The sequence below is a fragment of the Nerophis lumbriciformis genome, linkage group LG33, assembly GCF_033978685.3.
Source record: "Nerophis lumbriciformis linkage group LG33, RoL_Nlum_v2.1, whole genome shotgun sequence".
Taxonomy (NCBI): Eukaryota; Metazoa; Chordata; class Actinopteri; order Syngnathiformes; family Syngnathidae; genus Nerophis; species Nerophis lumbriciformis.
The window spans coordinates 2,938,947-2,961,088 of NC_084580.2; the positions used below are offsets into that span (position 1 = coordinate 2,938,947).

Sequence of the window (22,142 nt, forward strand, 5' to 3'; positions counted from 1 at the left end):
TCACACGTTTAACCCAATCTTTGGCTCCATAAATGTCTCACCTGGAATAGTGTTGTCCAAAATAAAAGCCACTGAGCCGCCAACAAACATGGCTGTAGTGAGGAGCACGTTCAACACTTGGTCAATCTCAATGATGCCTTCAAAAAAGAAAAAAGAAAAAAATATTAAGTCACAGCCTGAGAAATACTTTTTCTTCGTGTAGGGCATAGGTGTCAATCAAATTTGGCCCGCCGTGTAATTTCACTTGGCCCTTGAGGCGATATCAAATTAACACTAGAGCTGGCCCGCCGATTATATTCAGCGGCGGTGCCGCGGTAACACCGCATTCACCGCTAATTCTCATACTTGCCAACCCTCCCGGGAGACTCTCAAATTTCAGTGCCCCTCCCGAAAATCGTCACGTCCGCTTTTCAGCCAGTCCAACGAATGCTGGCCCAGTCACATAATATGTGCGGCTTCTGCACGCACACACACGTGAATGCAAGGCATACTTGACCAACAGCGATACAGGTTACACTGAGGGTGGCCGTATAAATAACTTTAACACTGTTAGAAATATGCGCCACACTGTGAATCCACACCAAACAAGAATGACAAACACATTTCGGGAGAACATCCGCACCGTAACACAACAAAACAAATACCCAGAATCCCATGCAGCCCTAACTCTTCCGGGCTGCAATATACACCCCCGCTACCACCAAACCCCGCCCCCCAACCCCGCCCCCCTCAACCGACGCACAATATATATATATTTTTTTTTTTTAAATTATAATAGTAGGAATTTTTGAAGGTCTTTATTTTTTTTTTTTCAATCATTACTTTATTTTCATAAAATCTTAGATTTAAAAAAAAAGAAGAAAAGACTACCGGTACTTAAAAAGTTTGTTCTTTTAAAATTATTGTCATGCTAAATATTTTTTTTCTGAAAACATTGCAACTGTATTCTAATAAAATGTATCATGACAATTCAATTCTTGTAAAATAAATTGTACTCTTTATACTCATAATTACAACTTTTTGCTTACTATTTCTTTGTTTTTGTTTTTTTAAATTCAGACTTATTTCCCATTCCAATTTCATTCCTGTAAAACTGACTTTTCTTTTATTACAACAACTTTCCATCCATCCATCCATCTTCTTCCTACTCAGTGGCCTAGTGGTTAGAGTGTCCGCCCTGAGATCGGTAGGTTGTGAGTTCAAACCCCGGCCGAGTCATACCAAATACTATAAAAAAAATGGGACCCATTACCTCCCTGCTTGGCACTCAGCATCAAGGGTTGGAATTGGGGGTTAAATCACCAAAATGATTCCCGGGCGCGGCCACCGCTGCTGCCCACTGCTCCCCTCACCTCCCAGGGGGTGATCAAGGGTGATGGGTCAAATGCAGAGAATAATCTCGCCACACCTAGTGTGTGTGTGACAATCATTGGTACTTTAACTTTAACTTTTAACTTTTATCCGAGGTCGGGTCGCGGGGGCAGCAGCCTAAGCAGGGAAGCCCAGACTTCCCTCTCCCCAGTCACTTCATCCATCTCTTCCTGTGGGACCCCGAGGCGTTCCCAGGCCAGCCGGGAGACATAGTCTTCCCAACGTGTCCTGGGTCTTCCCCGCGGCCTCCTACCGGTCGGACGTGCCCTAAACACCTCCCTAGGGAGGCGTTCGGGTGGCATCCTGACCAGATGCCCGAACCACCTCATCTGGCTCCTCTCGATGTGGAGGAGCAGCGGCTTTACTTTGAGCTCCTCCCGGATGGCAGAGCTTCTCACCCTATCTCTAAGGGAGAGCCCCGCCACCCGGCGGAGGAAACTCATTTCGGCCGCTTGTACCCGTGATCTTGTCCTTTCGGTCATAACCCAAAGCTCATGACCATAGGTGAGGATGGGAACGTAGATCGACCGGTAAATTGAGAGCTTTGCCTTCCGGCTCAGCTCCTTCTTCACCACAACGGATCGATACAGCGTCCGCATTACTGAAGACGCCGCACCGATCCGCCTGTCGATCTCACGATCCACTCTTCCCTCACTCGTGAACAAGACTCCGAGGTACTTGAACTCCTCCACTTGGGGCAAGATCTCCTCCCCAACCCGGAGATGGCACTCCACCCTTTTCCGGGCGAGAACCATGGACTCGGACTTGGAGGTGCTGATTCTCATCCCAGTCGCTTCACACTCAGCTGCGAACCGATCCAGTGAGAGCTGAAGATCCTGGCCAGATGAAGCCATCAGGACCACATCATCTGCAAAAAGCAGAGACCTAATCCTGCAGCCACCAAACCAGATCCCCTCAACGCCTTGACTGCGCCTAGAAATTCTGTCCATAAAAGTTATGAACAGAATCGGTGACAAAGGGCAGCCTTGGCGGAGTCCAACCCTCACTGGAAACGTGTCCGACTTACTACCGGCAATGCGGACCAAGCTCTGGCACTGATCATACACGGAGCGGACTGCCACAATCAGACAGTCCGATACCCCGTACTCTCTGAGCACTCCCCACAGGACTTCCCGAGGGACACGGTCGAATGCCTTCTCCAAGTCCACAAAACACATGTAGACTGGTTGGGCAAACTCCCATGCACCCTCAAGGACCCTGCCGAGAGTATAGAGCTGGTCCACAGTTCCACGACCAGGACGAAAACCACACTGTTCCTCCTGAATCCGAGGTTCGACTATCCGGCGTAGCCTCCTACAACAACTTTATTCTACTAAAATTATCACTGTTTTCTCATGACTATTTTTGTGAAATTGTTTTTCTAATGTGACTTTTCTTGTTTTTCCTGGTGTACTTGTAGTGTTTGTAATATGAATTTACTTTGGATTAAATAGCATTGTCCCTATCAAATAAAGTTAGTGTTCGGACTGTCTCTTTTTTAGGGTAAAGTCCTCCCAGTTTCTTTTGTTTTAATGGCTTGTCGAATGAGGCAAAGAGACTAAAACTGAAGATTAACAATTTATTCTACAAATAGAGCAAGTAGCAACAGTAACAATACCAGCGCTGGAGAGCAGACCATGCCCTACAAGGTCTAGCGCTCTCTCTCTCTCTCTCTCTCAATGGTCCCTCTGCTCACATGTTTTGTCCTCCTTGCAGCCCCTCCCTGGCAAAGTGGTTTGGGTGTTTGTCCAATGAAACCGAACATTAACTTAGTTAACTAAACTAATCTAAATTGAAAGTTAAAGAAGTCTCGTTTCTCCTACCTCTTCTCGTCATTGAAACCAATTAAGATACTATGGACCTGATTTACTAAGATCCAAATACCACGCACTAAACAGCCTGTGCAATCTATAAAATAGCGTGTACTATTAGTTGCCGTGTCGTGTCTGATCTACCAACATTGCGTGTACAATTGTAAAGTGTTGCACACCGCCTTATTTAAAATGAGGATTTTGCGTGTACTATTTGGGGCATCACCACGGAGACACTCGATCATTTACTGCACATTCCTGTCATGCTCCTAACTGTGGCATTGTTCTATGTTTTATACTGGAGACATCTACACTTTTATGGCCATTTTAGACACAGTCCAAAGTACATTAACAATGAAATAGACTTTTTTCCCGCCCGTGAGAAAGAGGCTGCACTTACTGTGCTCAAGACGCAAACAAATGCATACTTCAAGAAGATTTTTTTCATATAGGAGATATGTTAAATGTTATATTTTATGTGAAAAAACAAACACCAATAAAAAAACCCCACTAAGGACACCCAAACGCATCTTAACGCCCTTAAGTCACCCTGCATGGAGAAATTATAAAATAATATTGCTGAATAGACGATATGTCTAATATTTTCTATTTTTTGACAAATACGTTGACACACACATAGGACAGAAGATTCTCTGTCCATCGTCTGTCTGCAGAATGCGCAACGATAAATCAGCTGCTTGTGGAACTGTGTCAGTTTGTATATACTTTTCAGATATGCTAAACAGTGTTAGCAAAATGGTAATGAGTGTTGATAAATAACATTACGCTTGCTGTATAGTATATTTGCATCTTCTCCTCTCAGTATTGTGGGCATTTTGATGAGCAGCATATATTTTGTTTATTAACGAAGACAGAGACGCAAAATAGATTGCACGCCTTATTGTGCTCACTTGAGACGCAATCCAATTTGCACATGTACAGTAGATCAGCTTTGCGTGTGCTATTAGTGTTTTAGTACATGGAAACCTTTTAGTAAATCAGGCCCTATTTGTGTGTCTTTGCAAAGATAAAATCACAGCGTGTACCGTGGAACGAAGTGAACATGCAGTGAGACTTCTGTGACGACGTGGTCGCATAGTGATGCGGGTGTGGTTCTCCCAAGGATGCAGACGGCTTCGGACACAGCTTGCAGGTAGGAAAAATGATTTATTTTAAATATAAATAATATGATGAATAAACAAAAGGGCTAGCGTGGGAGCTAGCAAACCAAAAGAGCCTAGCGTGAGAACTAGTAGCTAAGAAACAGTAAATAATCGTCGTCATCAGTTGTGTGAGAACAAACTACGAAGCCAGACAGAGTGAGGCCAGAGCAAAGACTAAATAGCCCTCTGATTAGTGCCCGGGCAACAGGTGCGCGTCCCGAACACTAACCAGAGGCAGGTGAAAGTAATCAGCTGACATGGCAACTGAACACAAACAAAATCAAATGTGCTGAAAACATATGTGACGAGAAACATAAACAAACTATGATCCGTGCAGCGGATCGTAACAGTACCCCCCCCTTAAAGGACAGATTCCAGATGTCCCTTGACACTAAATAAAACTAGAACCCAAAAAACAAGAAATAGTTCGAGAGTCAAGGGAGGGTGGAGGGAGGATTTGGTGGTGGGTCACCAGGCCACGTGTCCCCGAATCCACCGGGGAAGAGTCAGGTGGCGGCGGCGAGTGGAACGCCGCTGCCGCAGGCGAGGCGGGCGACCACGGAAAGGCCACATTCGTGGCTGCCGAGAAGGTGGGCGTGAGTGGCGCCAGAAGTTCAGCAGCCGCAGAGTTCTAAGTCTATGACTCGGGTGTCGCTGCTGTTTGCGCCACAGGCGTCCATAAACAAACCTCCGAGAGCGCCGCTTGCGCAGCCAGACCACTCGAGGTCGCTGAGACGAAGACGAGGAGAGAGTAGACGTCGCCGTGGAAACAGGAGGAGCCGACGTCGCCGTGGAAGCAGGAGGAGCCGACGTCGCCGTGGAGGCAGGAGGAGCCGACGTCGCCGTGGAGGCAGGAGGAGCCGACGTCGCCGTGGAGGCAGGAGGAGCCGACGTCGCCGTGGAGGCAGGAGGAGCCGACGTCGCCGTGGAGGCAGGAGGAGCCGACGTCGCCGTGGAGGCAGGAGGAGACGTCGTCGCCGTGGAAGAAGGTGCAGGTTCTGGTACCAGCCGTGGAGCAGGTGCAGGTTCTGGTACCAGCCGTGGAGCCGGCGCAGGTTCTGGTACCAGCCGTGGAGCCGGCGCAGGTTCTGGTACCAGCCGTGGAGCCGGCGCTGGTGTGGGTACCAGCCGTGGAGCCGGCGCTGGTGTGGGTACCAGCCTTGGAGCCGGCGCTGGTGTGGGAACCAGCCTTGGAGCCGGGACAGGGGTTGGTCTTGGAGTCGGTGCTGGTGTGAGAACCAGCCTTGGAACCGGCGCTGGTGTGAGAACCAGCCTTGGAGCCGGCGCTGGTGTGAGAACCAGCCTTGGAGCCGGCGCTGGTGTGAGAACCAGCCTTGGAGCCGGCGCTGGTGTGAGAACCAGCCTTGGAGCCGGCGCTGGTGTCAAATGACTGTACGCTGCACAGATTGTTTAAAAAGGAAGCAGCACAACAAACTTATTTCTGCATCAGTCGAGTGCGGGAAATGCAACTCTATGAGGCGAACAAGAACGCAGCAACAAACTCCATCTGAAAAGTAGCTTACTGTGGTGGAATCATTTACACCCGGTATGTATGATGAGAAAGAAGCACAGTGGAGAACGATCACTAACGCAGTCGCTCTGCACATCGCCAAGATGTGTGAATGAAAAAGCCTGCCTTTAGCCACCTACTAAAACTACTATATAGTATATGTTTTACTTATTTGTTTGAAGACAATGTATATATAATACAACATTTTTATTTACAGTACAGTATTTTATTCAAGACAGAAATTTTAGGTTTGCACTTTATTAACCTCAATGTCGGAGATTATGCAATGTGCAATGCTACATTTCTGGTAACAGAAGTATTTTGTTCAAAACAGACGTATTGCTTCCAAGAGGACACTCTTTAATTTAGTTCTTTGAAAATTAGTACATAAAAAGTAAAATTTTTATTTGGTCTAAAAAGAACAACATTATTCAGAGTAGATTTTTTCTAAGAGTAAGATGTAGTGTGTCATTTCAAACCACTGGTTTTCAGTGTTGGGTTGGTTACTGAAAACCAGTAACTAGTTACAGTTACTAGTTACTTTATTTCAAAAGTAACTCAGTTACTAACTCAGTTACTTACACCAAAAAGTAATGCGTTACTGTGAAAAGTAACTATTTAGTTACTTCTTTTTTTCTTCTTCTTTTTTTTTTAAAGCTCCCATTAATGCCCTTTTAGCCTTCATTTCAGTACTGTTATTGCACTGGAGAATAATACAATCTGTTGATCAACTTGACATGCATTTTTATTTTCCTTTTAACATAATTAATGAAAAACAGTGCAATATAAAAAGGCATTCCTCCTTTCTTTAAACTTGGACCAATGACCATTAATAAAAAAAAGTTAAAGTGCAACATAAGACGGCACATCATCTTCCTTGAAACATAGGTAGTGAAATAAAGCCTGACATCTGGAGTGATGCTGCTGTCTTCCACACTTGGAGCCATGGATTGTAGAATCCTTGTTTTCAGTGGCAGGATCATTGACACAGATGGTGAAGTTTCAGTGCTCATTAGAGATGTAACACTTTTGAGGGGTTCAAGCACCTGGATGATGATGCCACTCTCACATCATCATCAGACAGGGTGACATTTGTCTTCAGGGTTTTGTGGGTCAATGCAGAGTATATAGCTGCCTGCTGCTCCAACATATCATAAGTGGAGTTCCACCTTGTTGGGACATCATGTATGAGCTTATGAGTAGGCAGCTTTAGCATTTATTGCTTTGTCTTAAGCACATGAGCAGCTGTTGTGCTTGGGTGGAAGTAGGAAACCTCCTTCCTGATCCTCCCAAGGAGGCGCTCCATCCTATTGACTGAGATTCCCTTCTGTGATGTCAAATTCACTACATGTGCAAAGCACCTACCTGTGGTCCCAGTCCTGCCTCATTCACTGTAATTATTTGATTTTTGGCATTATCACGTGTGACTGGGATATCTTTATCTTCCATTCCTCCACTGCTTGTGTCAGTACCTGCGCAAGGTGACTCTCGTAGAGGGGGGGGGGTGTCTTCTCATCTCCCAGTCTGCTGTGATGAAGTGAGCGCTTATAGTTCCCCTGGACGTCCACCCGTCTGTCATGAGTGCAACAGATGATGCTCGGGATAGTTCATCCACAACTTTTTTCTTATCCTGCTCATAAAGATCTGGCACAATCTTATCGCTGAAGTGGGTGCGCGACGGGATGCCGTAACGTGGCTCAAGCACATTCAGCATGTGTTTAAAACCCTCGTTTTGCACAACCAAGTCTGCACCTATAAACACACCGATTCAATGGCGCGGGGCGTTCAAGCTCCTCCGTTACTCCGCTCGCCATGACCACGCTGTGTGTGGACTGAACGTGCCAGGGGGAGGTACTTGAAGACATCGTTTGTCATCATTGTTTCATATATCAAACCGCGGATCACGTGTGTGCCTCCCCTCCCCACACCCACACCCAGACACACACATAGACTGCGCCTCTTTTCTTCTCTCTGGCTTGTAACAGAGGAAGATTCAGAAGAACGACACCGCAGCGCTTCTGTTTCTAGCCGATACTACATCAAAAGTAACGTAAAATAACGCAGTAACTCATCATGTAGTAACGGTAACTGAGTTACTGAATATAAAAAATAACGCGTTAGATTACTAGTTACCGCCGAAACTAACGGCGTTACAGTAGCTAGTCCCAACACTGCTGGTTTTTGATCAAATAAAAGAAAAACTTGTTCTGAATTGTCTGTGAAGTGTTTCTTTAAAAAGTAGGGGGGAAAATACATCTGAAAAAAATCATAAATATATTGTTTTGGTAAAAAAAAATTGGCCTTACTATTGTAGACTGTCGTTGGAATGGACAATAGGGTTGCTCTTTTTCATCTCAACAGTTTTTTTTCATCACTATCATAGGGCGGAAACATCCATGCTCCGGCCCACCCTCCTGGTTTTGGGAGTATAAATATCTTGGGTTTTGGCACTAACTGCTAGACTAGATCTGACCAATCTAAGTCTATGAGCATGAACTGATGAAGCCTACTCGGATGAGAGGCAAAAAGTCTTCTAAGACAAACCAAACAGTCCAGTTGCGATTGAGTGAATGCCCCAAGACTACAATGACCTGGATGAATTAGAACATCCATAGACAACTTTAGATATGTTAGCTAGTAATCTAACCTAATTGGTGCATTCTTAGTTTAGTCCACCCACCTGTGACCAACGGGTTCTGTTTGAGGTAGCTGGGCAACATCAGACCAAAGAAGATGGAGAAGCCCAGAACAAAGAGGTTCCTGGAAGAGTTGAGGTCCACAAACTGGAGGTTGGACAGCCCCACTGCTGTGATCATACCGAACAAGGTGCAGAACAGCGCTCCCAGCACCGGGTCGGGCAGGGAGGCAAACAGGGCGCTGAATTTACCCACAAGTCCCAGGAGCAGCATCATGGCGGCTCCGTATTGGATCACCCGCCTGCTGCCCACCTGGGAACCAAGCAGAGATCAGGATTAGAAAGGATGTGATGTGCATTATTACTACCACACAAGGCATTTATTGGATCTGACAAGGTGATCGTAACAATGAGAGGCAATACCTTTGTTATTCCCAGAACACCGATGTTTGGACTGGAAGAGGTGGAACCGTTTCCTGTCCCGAAAAGACCGTCCAGTACGCAGGAAATGCCTTCTATAAATATGCCCCTATGGAGAGAAAGCAATAAGGAGGTGTCACATCACAAACAAAATGGAGCAATTGAGGTAGAGTAGTGAAATGTACCTATTGATGGCGTGGATGGGTGGCGGAGGGGCGCACGACAGACGGGCGCAAGCGTAATAGTCACCGATAGACTCGATGATGCTCGCGACCACCGCGCTCATCATGCCAATCACACCTGCAGCTGTTACATTAGGAACCCCCCACTGGACTGAAAAGGCAAACATACATGCTTAGTGTTTGGAGTATGTTACATATATCAGCAAATACACCAACAAAGTGACAACACACACCTTCTCAGTAGATGATTGCGCCTAATCAGCGTATAGTACCAATGTGAAATTATTTGTACATGTTTTAATACATAGGAAAATATCCATCCATCCATCTTCTTCCGCTTATCCGAGGTCGGGTCGCGGGGGCAGCAGCTTAAGCAGGGAAGCCCAGACTTCCCTCTCCCCAGCCACTTTGTCCAGCTCCTCCCGGGGGATCCCGAGGCGTTCCCAGGCCAGCCGGGAGAGATAGTCTTCCCAGCGTGTCCTGGGTCTTCCAGGCACGTCCTCCTACCGGTCGGACGTGCCCGAAACACCTTCCTAGGGAGGCGTTCGGGTGGCATCCTGACCAGATGCCCGAACCACCTCATCTGGCTCCTCTCGATGTGGAGGAGCAGCGGCTTTACTTTGAGCTCCCCCCGAATGACAGAGCTTCTCACCCTATCTCTAAGGGAGAGCCCCGCCACTCGGTGGAGGAAACTCATTTCGGCCGCTTGTACCCGTGATCTTGTTCTTTCGGTCATGACCCAAAGCTCATGACCATAGGTGAGGATGGGAACGTAGATCGACCGGTAAATCGAGAGCTTTGCCTTCCGGCTCAGCTCCTTCTTCACCACAACGGATCGATACAGCGTCCGCATTACTGAAGACGCCGCACCGATCCGCCTGTCGATCTCACGATCCACTCTTCCCCCACTCGTGAACAAGACTCCGAGGTACTTGAACTCCTCCACTTGGGGCAAGATCTCCTCCCCAACCCGGAGATGGCACTCCACCCTTTTCCGGGAGAGAACCATGGACTCGGACTTGGAGGTGCTGATTCCCATCCCAGTCGCTTCACACTCGGCTGCGAACCGATCCAGTGAGAGCTGAAGATCTTGGCCGGAGGAAGCCATCAGGACCACATCATCTGCAAAAAGCAGAGACCTAATCCTGCAGCCACCAAACCAGATCCCCTCAACGCCCTGACTGCGCCTAGAAATTCTGTCCATAAAGGTTATGAACAGAATCGGTGACAAAGGGCAGCCTTGGCGGAGTCCAACCCTCACTGGAAACGTGTCCGACTTACTGCCGGCAATGCGGACCAAGCTCTGACACTGATTATACAGGGAGCGAACTGCCACAATAAGACAGTCCGTTACCCCATACTCTCTGAGCACTCCCCACAGGACTTCCCGGGGTACACGGTCGAATGCCTTCTCCAAGTCCACAAAGCACATGTAGACTGGTTGGGCAAACTCCCATGCACCCTCATGGACCCTGCCGAGAGTATAGAGCTGGTCCACAGTTCCACGACCAGGACGAAAACCACACTGTTCCTCCTGAATCCGAGGTTCGACTATCCGGCGTAGCCTCCTCTCCAGTACACCTGAATAGACCTTACCGGGAAGGCTGAGGAGTGTGATCCCACGATAGTTGGAACACACCCTCCGGTTCCCCTTCTTAAAGAGAGGAACCACCACCCCGGTCTGCCAATCCAGAGGTACCGCCCCCGATGTCCACGCGATGTTGCAGAGTCTTGTCAACCAAGACAGCCCCACAACATCCAGAGCCTTAAGGAACTCCGGGCGGATCTCATCCACCCCCGGGGCCTTGCCACCGAGGAGCTTTTTAACTACCTCGGCAACTTCAGCCCCAGAAATAGGAGAGCCCACCACAGATTCCCCAGGCCCTGCTTCCTTATAGGAAGACGTGCTGGTAGGATTGAGGAGGTCTTCGAAGTATTCCCTCCACCGATCCACAACATCCGCAGTCGAGGTCAGCAGAGCACCATCCCCACCATACACGGTGTTGACACTGCACTGCTTCCCCTTCCTGAGGCGGGGGATGGTGGTCCAGAATTGCTTCGAAGCCGTCCGGAAGTCTTTTTCCATGGCCTCCCCAAACTCCTCCCATGTCCGAGTTTTTGCCTCCGCGACCGCTGAAGCCGCACACCGCTTGGCCTGTCGGTACCTGTCTGCTGCCTCAGGAGTCCCATGAGCCAAAAGAACCCGATAGGACTCCTTCTTCAGCCTGACGGCATCCCTCACCGCCGGCGTCCACCAACGGGTTCTAGGATTACCGCCACGACAGGCACCAACCACCTTGCGGCCACAGCTCCAATCGGCCGCCTCGACAATAGAGGTACGGAACATTGTCCACTCGGACTCAATGTCCAGCACCTCCCTCGTGACATGTTCAAAGTTCTTCCGGAGGTGGGAATTGAAACTCTCTCTGACAGGAGACTCTGCCAGGCGTTCCCAGCAAACCCTCACAATGCGTTTGGGCCTGCCAGGTCTGTCCGGCATCCTCCCCCACCATCGCAGCCAACTCACCACCAGGTGGTGATCGGTAGAAAGCTCCGCCCCTCTCTTCACCCGAGTGTCCAAAACATGAGGCCGCAAATCCGATGACACAACTACAAAGTCGATCATGGAACTGCGGCCTAGGGTGTCCTGGTGCCAAGTGCACATATGGACACCCTTATGTTTGAACATGGTGTTTGTTATCGACAATCTGTGACGAGCACAAAAGTCCAATAACAGAACACCACTCGGGTTCAGATCCGGGCGGCCATTCTTCCCAATCACACCTCTCCAGGTTTCACTGTCTCTGCCAACATGAGCGTTGAAGTCCCCCAGTAGAACGAGGGAATCACCCGGGGGAGCACTCTCCAGTACTCCCTCGAGTGAATCCAAAAAGGGTGGGTACTCTGAGCTGCTGTTTGGCGCGTAAACGCAAACAACAGTCAGGACCCGTCCCCCCACCCGAAGGCGGAGGGAAGCTACCCTCTCGTCCACCGGGTTGAACTCCAACGTGCAGGCTTTGAGCCGAGGGGCAACAAGAATTGCCACCCCAGCCCGTCGCCTCTCACTGCCGGCAACGCCAGAGTGGAAGAGAGTCCAGCCCCTCTCAAGAGAAGTGGTTCCAGAGCCCTTGCTGTGCGTCGAAGTGAGTCCGACTATATCTAGCCGGAACTTCTCCACCTCACGTACTAGCTCAGGCTCCTTCCCCCCCAGCGAAGTGACGTTCCACGTCCCAAGAGCCAGCTTATGTAGCCGAGGATCGGACCGCCAAGTGCCCTGCCCTCGGCTTCCGCCCAGCTCACACTGCACCCGACCTCTATGGCCCCTGCTATGGGTGGTGAGCCCATTGGAGGGGCGACCCACGTTGCCTCTTCGGGCTGTGCCCGGCCGGGCCCCATGGGGACAGGCCCGGCCACCAGGCGCTCGCCATCGTGCCCCACCTCCGGGCCTGGCTCCAGAGGGGGGCCCCGGTGACCCGCGTCCGGGCGAAGGAAATCTGGGTCCTTGGTTTGTGTTCTTCATCGAGGTCTTCGAGCTGCTCCTTTGTCTGATCCCTCACCTAGGACCAGTTTGCCTTGGGAGACCCTACCAGGGGGCATAGAAACCCCCGGACAACATAGCTCCTAGGATCATTGGGACACGCAAACTCCTCTACCACGGTAAGGTGGCAGCTCAGAGAGGAGTTCATTACAGCCATTTGCTAAAATCAAAAATGTTAATTTTATTTCTCATTAATGTACACTCAGCATCCCATCTTGTAGAAATTGTTGAAAATGTATTAAAAATAAAAAACTCCAAAATTACATGTACATAAGTAATCAGACCATTTGCTCAATACTTTGTTGATGCACCTTTGCAGCAATTACAGCCTCAAGTCTTTTAAAATACGATGCATTAAGCTGGGCACACATATCTTTGGGCAGTTTCGCCCATTCCTCTTTGCAGCACCTCTCAAGCTCCATCAAATTGGATGGTAAGCGTGGGTTTTCATCCAGAATGTCTCTGTACATTGCTGCATTTATCTTCCCCTCTATCCAAGTCTCCCAGTTCCTGCTGCTGAAAAACATCCCCAAATCATGATGCTGCCACCACAGTGCTTCAATGTAGGGACGATATTGGCCTGGTGATGAGCGGTTCCTGCTTTCCTACAAACATGATGCTTAGCATTCACGAAAAGAGTTCAATCTTTGTCATCAGACCAGATTATTTAGTTTCTCATGGTCTGAGAGTCTTTCAGGTGCATTTTGGCAAACTTTTTACTAAGAAATGGCTTCCGTCTGGCCACTCTACCAAATTGGTAGATTTCTGAAGAGTTGGTTGTCCTTCTGGAAGGTTCTCCTCTCTCCACAGAGGACTGCTGTAGCTCTGACAAAGTGACAACCGGCTTCTTGGTCACCTCCCTGACTAGACTAATATGAATACAGCAATGTACAGAGACATCCTAGATGAAAACCAACACTTTCTATCCAACCTGATGGAACTTGAGGTGCTGCAAAGAGGAATGGGCGAAACTACGCAACGATAAGTGTGCCAAGCTTGTGGCATTGTATTAAAATAAACTTGAGGCTGTAATTGCTGCCAAAGGTGCATCAACAAAGTATTGAGCAAAGGGTCTGAATACTTATGTACATGTGATTTGAGTTTTTTTATTTTTAATACATTTTAAAACATTAATACATTTCTGTTTTTTCTGGGGTGCTAAGTGAACATTAATGAGTAATAAAATAAACTTTTTGATTTTAGCAAATGGCTGCTAAGAAACAAAGACTGAAAAATTAAAAGGGTATAAGTTCTGCACCCATTGTATTTAAGGTGATGAGTGACGTACTGTACATTTCACGCTTTCTAATGCCATTAATATATTTGATCTACAGTGGAACCTCAATTCACGAACCCCTCTATTTGTGAACTTTTCGATTTATGAACCATTAGATCGAGCCAAGTATGTCTCTGTGTGCGAACCATGTCTCGGAGTACAAACGCTTCATTCAGTCATGCCTGCCAGACAAAACGCAGGGAACATTATTGTAGCGGTGGCAGGGACCTTCACTCATTTTCTGCACAGGGGACTTCCTTGTCACCTTCTAATACTTCATTCAGTATAAGTGCCTTTTGTTTAATTTTCCCCCTTTTGACCATATTTGTCCATTTTGCTAACTCAATAAGTCCCAAAAAGCCAACAGACCAGCATGGAATAAAAAGCAGAGAATACCTCTACTGTGGAGTCAAAAAAGACTATTTGCGAGGAGTACTGTACAGTACTGGCACTCGCAAGTAGGAGGCAGGATTGACAAGCAGGCTCCTTACTACAGAACAGAATATTCTGAAAAATTATGTCAGAGCAGACTTACTTCACAGGGATGAAAAGACATGACAGGTGCTGTACACTCTTATAGAAGCACAAGAGCTCACACGCAGGGGGTGGAGAGAGGGAAGAGTCTTTGGCTCTCCCCGTTTGCTTCATTTTTCGTCTGATCCTTGAGGGTGGATTTTATTTTCTTAAATGTTTATTAAAGTTAAGGAATGTTTGTGAGAGCACCATAGTGACTTCTGTGTGTGTGCACGTGTTGGCAGAGCAGCGCACACAGCACAGTTCAGCTTGTAGTTTTGGCTTGTTATTACTGTAAATAAAAAGTGGATCTATCAGCCCCTTATGTTTATTTGATATACTGTACATTACAGGCAAACATTTCCAGATCAACACTGTATGGAAAAAAATTGTGATTTTTTTAGTTGTGATTTCCTTCTCTGCATGAAAGTTTTAAAGTAGCATATATTAATGCACTATGAAGAAGAATGTTTTAATGTAGACACATAGAATCATCATACAGCTGTGATTATATGCATTAAGTGTTCATTCGAGGCTAAGGCAAAATATCGAGATATATATCGTGTATCGCGATATGGCCTTAAAATATCGCGATATTAAAAAAAGGCCATATCGCCCAGCCCTAATTGTACATATAAAGAATTCTCAATATATTCATAAATACATATATGTTTTGCATTTTTGTAGTAGGTAGATCATTTTGGCTTGGTCATTTTATAAGTAGCTCCCATGGTGAAAAAGTGTGTGCACCCCTGGTCTACAGCCCCCAAAACAACTGAGTTGTTTTGGGGGCCACATTTCCAGAATGCTAACATCCGGGAGGCCGGACTTCTCCCTTCACTATTAGGCCTTTTTTGTGTATTTCGGAGAAACAGCGTTCTCTACAGTGGGCATTCGACTTTTGTATATTTTGTCAGAGTTAGTAAAATATAATTTCTATGTCAACCCTCTATGTTTTTTAGGAATCTGCTGCAAAAATGTGAGTCTCTGACAAGTTTTTTTAACTGAAGTTGTGGACCACCAGTTGCATAGCTGAAATGATGAAAGGGAGTGGACCAGTAGCCTAATGTACAGTATTAAGCATGCTTACTAGGGCTGCAACAACTAATCGATTAAATCGATTAAAATCGATTATCAAAATAGTTGGCGATTAATTTAGTCATCGATTCGTTGGAACTATGCTATGCGCATGCGCGGAGGCTTTTTTTTTTTTTTTTTTTTTTTTTTTTTTTAAATAAACCTTTATTTATAAACTGCAATATTCACAAACAGCTGAGAAACAATAATCAAAATAAGTACAAACACAGTACAAAACAGCGGCAGGCGGCGCTGAGGCTACGTCTCATGAGGTGGAGGTAAGCTAGCCAATGATGTGGTCATGTACAGCTCACGTGACGACGCCGTCTGGAAACATTTGAAAAATGGCGCAGGAAAACAGTACGGATAGTTTAGCGGAGAAACATCTTGAGGTTATTGCTTCAATGGAGAAAAGTGTGCGACCTAAGTCGTCAAAGGTGTGGGAACACTTCACTTTAAAGACTTCAAAAAAGAGCGTTTCCTGCAAAATGGCACGGAAGTACAACATTGCTTCAGGAGCACCTGAAAAGGAAATATGTTGAAGCCATGGATGAAGGTAAGAACTCACGGTACGTAACTTTTTAAGTCCATAGTGGCAACAAGCATTCATGAGTTCAGCTTTTTTGTGAGTAACGTTAACGTTATGCCTTTGTTGCAACGCGGGGCTGATAATGTGTCTCCGGCACATTTGACTCCGTTTTGAGAGACAAAACGCACGGTTACCAATTTCGAAATAAACGTAACGGACAGAAATATCTCAGGTTGGTTTCATAATGGGTCAATGTAGCCGGGCCCGATAAAGCTATATAAATATATTTAGATTTGAGTGACGCTTTAGTATAACTAAACGTTATGAAGGTGCTGGAATATTTCATGCTATTATTCAGACGCAGCCTAAAATGAATCCTTTATTATTCACAACAGAAACTTGTACAATATCTGATTCAGTTCTGATCTGATGAGTTACATTTCTGTGTTATTATTGCTGTATGCTGCATCCCCAATGTCCAGAACATGGTGCCAGTATGCTGTTTTTTTTCAATAAAATACTGGAAAGGATATAAATGTAGTTTGTCTCTTTTATCCGATTATTAATCGAAGTAATAATCGACAGATTAATCGATTATCAAATTAATCATTAGTTGCAGCCCTAATGCTTACGCACAAAAACCTGGCGTACGCACTTTTTCACAGAAAAGTTGAGATGTATCAAGAGTAACGGTATCACAATCTCACAGTACGGTATGGCCACAGTACGATATTATTGTGGTATATGTCAAAAAAAAAAAAAAAGGATTTAAAAATGCCCTAGTGTGTAAAATGAAGTGGCAGGAATGTTAAGAATAACACAATTACTGTAATTGAACACAAATATAAACTCAGATGCTCTAATCATATGTATTACTACAAACAAGCGTTTTTAAGTACAAAAAATTGTGCAGGAGCATCAACTGTTAAATATTTAAAAAAAACTTACAGTTTAGTGTCTTTAAAGTGACAATGTAAACATTTAGTGTAAAACAATGATCAGTTTAGTTTCTTTCAACTGTTACTTTATGAGAAGCAGTGTCCTTCACAGTGGACTTTTTTTTTTATCAGTTTGGAAAATGCTATTTCTCAGAAAAGTCTCAGAAAAGTCTGGTGCTAAAGCACCAGAAACAAATACAGTTTTTGTTTGATACCTTCCCCTCACCTCCCAGGGGGTGAACAAGGGGATGGGTCAAATGCAGAGGACAAATTTCACCACACCTAGTGTGTGTGTGACAATCATTGGTACTTTAACTTTAACATCATGGCATTATTGTGAAGACTTTGAAACTGCAATACCACGGTATCTTCAATACCATTACACTCCTAATTAAGAGTGAACTAAACGTAGAAATGTGAAGTACTTCACAGCTAGCCTATGCACATTTCTACATGCCGTGGATATTTTGGCGACACTCAAAGGTGATCCTGGGTAACTGTTTAAATAAAGAAATGTCAAACAATTACTCCTCAGAATTATTGATGTTCACATCAGAAACATATGAACAATTAACACTCCCTGTGTGTGCAATTACACTAATGGATATAAAAGCTTAGGCAACGTGGTACATCCATTAATTTTTCCACCGCTCGTCCCTCTCGGGGTGGCGGGGGGTGCTGGAGCCCATCCCAACTGCACTCGGGCGGAAGGCGGGATACACCCTGGACAAGTCGCCACCTCATCACAGGGCCAACACAGACAGACAGACAACATTCACACTCACATTCACACACTAGGGCCAATTTAGTGTTGCCAATCAACTTATCCCCAGGTGCATGTCTTTGGAAAAAGACTAAAGATGAATTAAAAGATTACATTATTGGCATGCTAACCAGGTATATTACATTCCCATGGAGCTGAACAGGCCAACATTAAAGAGCAATTTGAATGTCAACAGGAGACATTTTCATTTGATCAATGTACAGATCATATGTGATGCGCAAATGCAATAAAGCAAGATGGCTGCAATGTGGCCTGGTTCAACGTATTATTTTTACATTCTCAGTAACAGCATGTTTGGGTACAGACTACAAACTGGCATGGTTGGCTTCTTGAGGAGTACATATATTTATGTAATTGTCGTAATATTAATCTCTGTGAGGCACATAGAGCTTATGTGCCGCCAAAATGTATATCCCATCTTTACAGCATCATTACGAGTCATCATCATCAAAGTTTATTCTTAATCACATTTTAATAAATTATAATTTTTTTGTGCGTACATTTTCTGGATTTAAGCATGCACCCTTTTTTTGTCTTAATATGAGGCCCCAAAAAAACGGAACCGAGAAAAACACTACTAGTATAACTAAAGAAAATTAACAAACGTCTACATCTGAAGTAAACAAACTACAGCAACACTTAAGTAACATACATCAAATTACGAAAAGTACCTGACAAAATAGAGATGATTTAAAGGGGACCTATTGTGCAACATTTACTTTTCTTACCTATTGGTACCTGTTTTTGGGTACTTGGGATTTGTATAAGTCGCAAAATTTTGAAATCAAACCAAGGAGGCACGACGGAGATATTTATAAAACAATCTTGCTGTTATTCATTCTTCCTCCAAACAAGCAGTTTGGAATTTGCCCAATTTGTGACATTATTCCCCATTGGTGAAATTAGCAGACATCTCCAAATATGACAAAGTTTTTCCCGAAGAGCTTTGCGCGAGTCTGGTCTGCGTTACAACTTAGAACCCTGCCTCAAGCGCTAAAAAGGAAATACTCACAGGGATACGGGATCTTGAACCAGGGCGCAGCCGAGAGTATTCCTTGGCGTGAGTCTGTGCGGGCGTAGTAGCCGTATTTTTCCTTCACAGGCGGGAATACGTTGGTTATCGTGAAGATGAAGCACAGCAGCCATGACACCAGGATGGCCATGATGATCTGGGTGTATGACAAGTGGAGGTGACCATCAAACAGTAGACAGTAGAGGGAGTTGAACTGCACTGCAATGTTTCTGCAATCATGTACATCCCGTTTTATGAGTGGAAATTGAAAAAAAACATTCAACGATTGGTTTGTCCGAATTTTTTTGAAATACAAAAAATTAAACTGAAAAACAAAGCGTTTTCTTTTCGTGTCGAAACGCAATAACTAGATCTAAAAAACGGTTTAAGTTTCATTTTATATTCCAAAAATAAAAATCTGTAGTAGGTATGGAGGTTAATTTGTGTCTTCATTACGAAAGCTTTTTTTTTTTTTGACCCTGAATTTATAACTGAATTTTTTGCATTTAAATTTTGTGAACTGAATTTTTTTTTACATTAAATAATGCTGACAATTTCAGTGAAAAACCAAATTCAGTGTTTTAAAATTCGCTATAAAAAAATCTGTATAAAAATTCAGTGCTGAAAAATTCAGTGTCGAAAAATTTGCTGCTTCAAAAAGCAAGACTTACGTCCGGTAAATTAAGACTGAAGCAATTGATCCTGTCTCAGAATCAGCCAATGAGGTGTCAAGTTTGAAGTCACGTGACATTGGTCTCGCAAAACAGCATAAAAAAGGCAGTTACTGGGCTACCTGGGCATACTACAACATAATAAACACTTGAATGTGGCCCGCTGAATATTTTAAAACTATAGGAATGATTCCAATGGTCAGAATCTGCACTTTTGAGTGACATACAATACGAAGCCCTGCTTCATGCAGACCAGGCATGAACAGAGTGGTCGGGGCTTGTTTACAGAGCAAAAAGAGAGGGCAGATTTCTAGAGTTCTGCAGAACAGTGATATTTTTTACAAATAAGTGGATTTTTTTTTTACCCTTGGTGTTTATGTTTTGTCGTGTTTGTTGCATCTTTGTTGCTCTTGCTCGATTATAAAAAATGTCGATCAAGAAGGTGGTCTGGGAACTTGGGAAGTAGAGGAGCAACGTTCATATATTCTCAAAATTCAGTGTTTTGTTGTTCATAGTATTGTAAATCCCAAATTCTGTATTTTCATGCACATTCTGAGTGTCTTATTCAACGTGTGTCTTGTTTAACTAAACAGACCATCTCAAAAATAGAATAATCTCTTAAGTTTTTTTTGTTAATTATATGACAGTCAGAATGTACATAAAAACATTTTATACACTGAATGTTTTACACACAAAATTTGTATACACTGAATTTTTTTTTACAATTAATTTCTATACACTGAATTTAAAAAATAAAAGTTTTTTCAATGGCAAAGCATAATTTGATGTAAAAAAAAATAAAATTCAGTTCACAAAATTCAAACGCGAAAAATGTTGTTACATAAATTCAGTGTAAACAAAAAAGCTTTCGTAATAAAGACACAAATTAACCTCCATAGTTGGCAGAAATGGAAAAAAAACTGACCAATAACAGATGTTTTTCTATATTCCGACACCCTAACTGGAAGTTTCTACCTATTGACAAGAACGCGGATTGGCTTTTAGAAAAACAACAACATTGTAGTGTTGAATCTTGCGTCAAAAACACCAGATGATCATAGATCAATGTGTTTTTATATCTAATTGCAAAATACCACAGACACACAGTTATTCCCTCAGAATATGAAAAAACATCTGTATTGGTTTCTGGACTGGTGGTTATTTTTGTTTTAAAATTAAAATCAAACCGTTTTTTAAATATGTATTTATTGCTCTTTAACCCTAAAAAAGAAGAACTTATTTTTCTATTTTTTGTGTTTCAAAATGAAAATGAAATCAACCTATCATTTTTTGTTTTTTCAATTCTCATTCATGAAACAAAACAATAACCAAAACAGAAACTGACCCATTACACAAAGGTAAAAAAGGTATAAATTATCCTTTTAGAAGTTATATATTTGATACAACTCTTGTTTTGGAGATTGTCAAATGATGTGTCAAGAGAGACACTTCCAGTCATTATTTTGCAATTTTTCCATGATCATGGTTATTTTAAAACCACCATCTCTTAGCGCTTATTCATGTGCACACTTCTCTCTTTCTCCAAATACAATGGTGCCTAAACTTATGAGCTTGTGAATCTTGCTCATGACAAAAAACTCACAACTCGAATTAGCCCTGACCATTGAAATACATTTAAATCAATGTAATCCGTGCTTTCTCTCTCCCCCAAAACAGCACAATTTTAACATTTAACATGCCTTTTAAAAAGAAAAACAAACTTTTGGACAATAGTTTTATGAAGTAATGTATTAATGTACACTGGTACTTCAACTTACGATTACCTTAACTTACGAGATATTTGCTGTGTCTCAGCTTTTTGCTATGCTTTGAGTTGAAGGCATAATTTGAGTAACGAGCATTTTCACCGCCGGTTGAAGTAGTGATTTTCCACAGCCCACAGCCAGAGAATGATACAATCCTGCCCTCCCTCCAACCACCCTAACTGAGAAAGTTAGTGCGAAGGAGAAGAAGCGGATAACCGAATCAAAGAAACAAACCACTAGAAATAGGTCCGATCGGTTGCCTGACCTGGTGAGTCAGCCTCGCGGTGCTGATGGTATGCGTCGCACGGACTACAGCCGGCCTCCACGGCATGCAGCCGCAGGAGTCCAAACAACAAATATTTATCCATGGAGGTACGGGGGGGTCTGCTTATGCTGTGTTTGGCGTGTTTCGGTTTGTTCCGTCTCCATGCTTGGTAGGCTCGGTGGTCGGCTTGTTCATCGTGGACGGGCACAACTTGCTGTCGGCTCTGACCTCACTCGTACGTCACTCAAAAATGCTCGTGGGCAACATAAACAAAAATTTCCTTCAACGAGTTCCTATTGTCACACGACGGAGAAGTAGCCTGTAGGAGACACCTACAAAAGTCTGCTACCCAAGGTAAATGATGAACTACTGTAGTTGTTTGTGGTACATGGTATTGTAATGTGTTTCAAACAATATTTATTATCTTAAAGTTGTTTTTTTACTTTTAAAAAGGCATGTTGCATGTTAAAATTGTAATGTTTTGGGAGGGCCAAGCACGGATTCAATTGATTTCATTACATTACAATGGGCAGGGCTGATGAGAGATACGATGGTACCTCAACTTTTGAGTAACTTAACTTACAAGTAATTTGAGGTACGAGCTGTCTCTCGGCTTTTTGATATGCTTTGAGCATACCTGGATTTACTAGCATTTTTACTTTCGGGTGAAATAATATTTGT

At 44.2% G+C, this 22,142-nt stretch overlaps 1 protein-coding gene across 2 annotated transcripts in view; it reads right to left on the reverse strand.

Moving 5' to 3' along the window:
* slc23a2 (solute carrier family 23 member 2) overlaps window positions 1-22,142 on the reverse strand; it is a 126,147-nt gene that overhangs the window by 7,906 nt on the left and 96,099 nt on the right. For both annotated transcript variants that reach the window (XM_061928321.1, XM_061928320.1), the window contains 5 exons: window positions 18,760-18,916; window positions 9,096-9,243; window positions 8,914-9,019; window positions 8,536-8,803; window positions 42-137 (listed from right to left, as the gene is read on the reverse strand). In XM_061928321.1, the coding sequence (XP_061784305.1) occupies window positions 42-137; window positions 8,536-8,803; window positions 8,914-9,019; window positions 9,096-9,243; window positions 18,760-18,916 (775 nt within the window). The remainder of the gene's footprint in view (window positions 1-41; window positions 138-8,535; window positions 8,804-8,913; window positions 9,020-9,095; window positions 9,244-18,759; window positions 18,917-22,142) is intronic.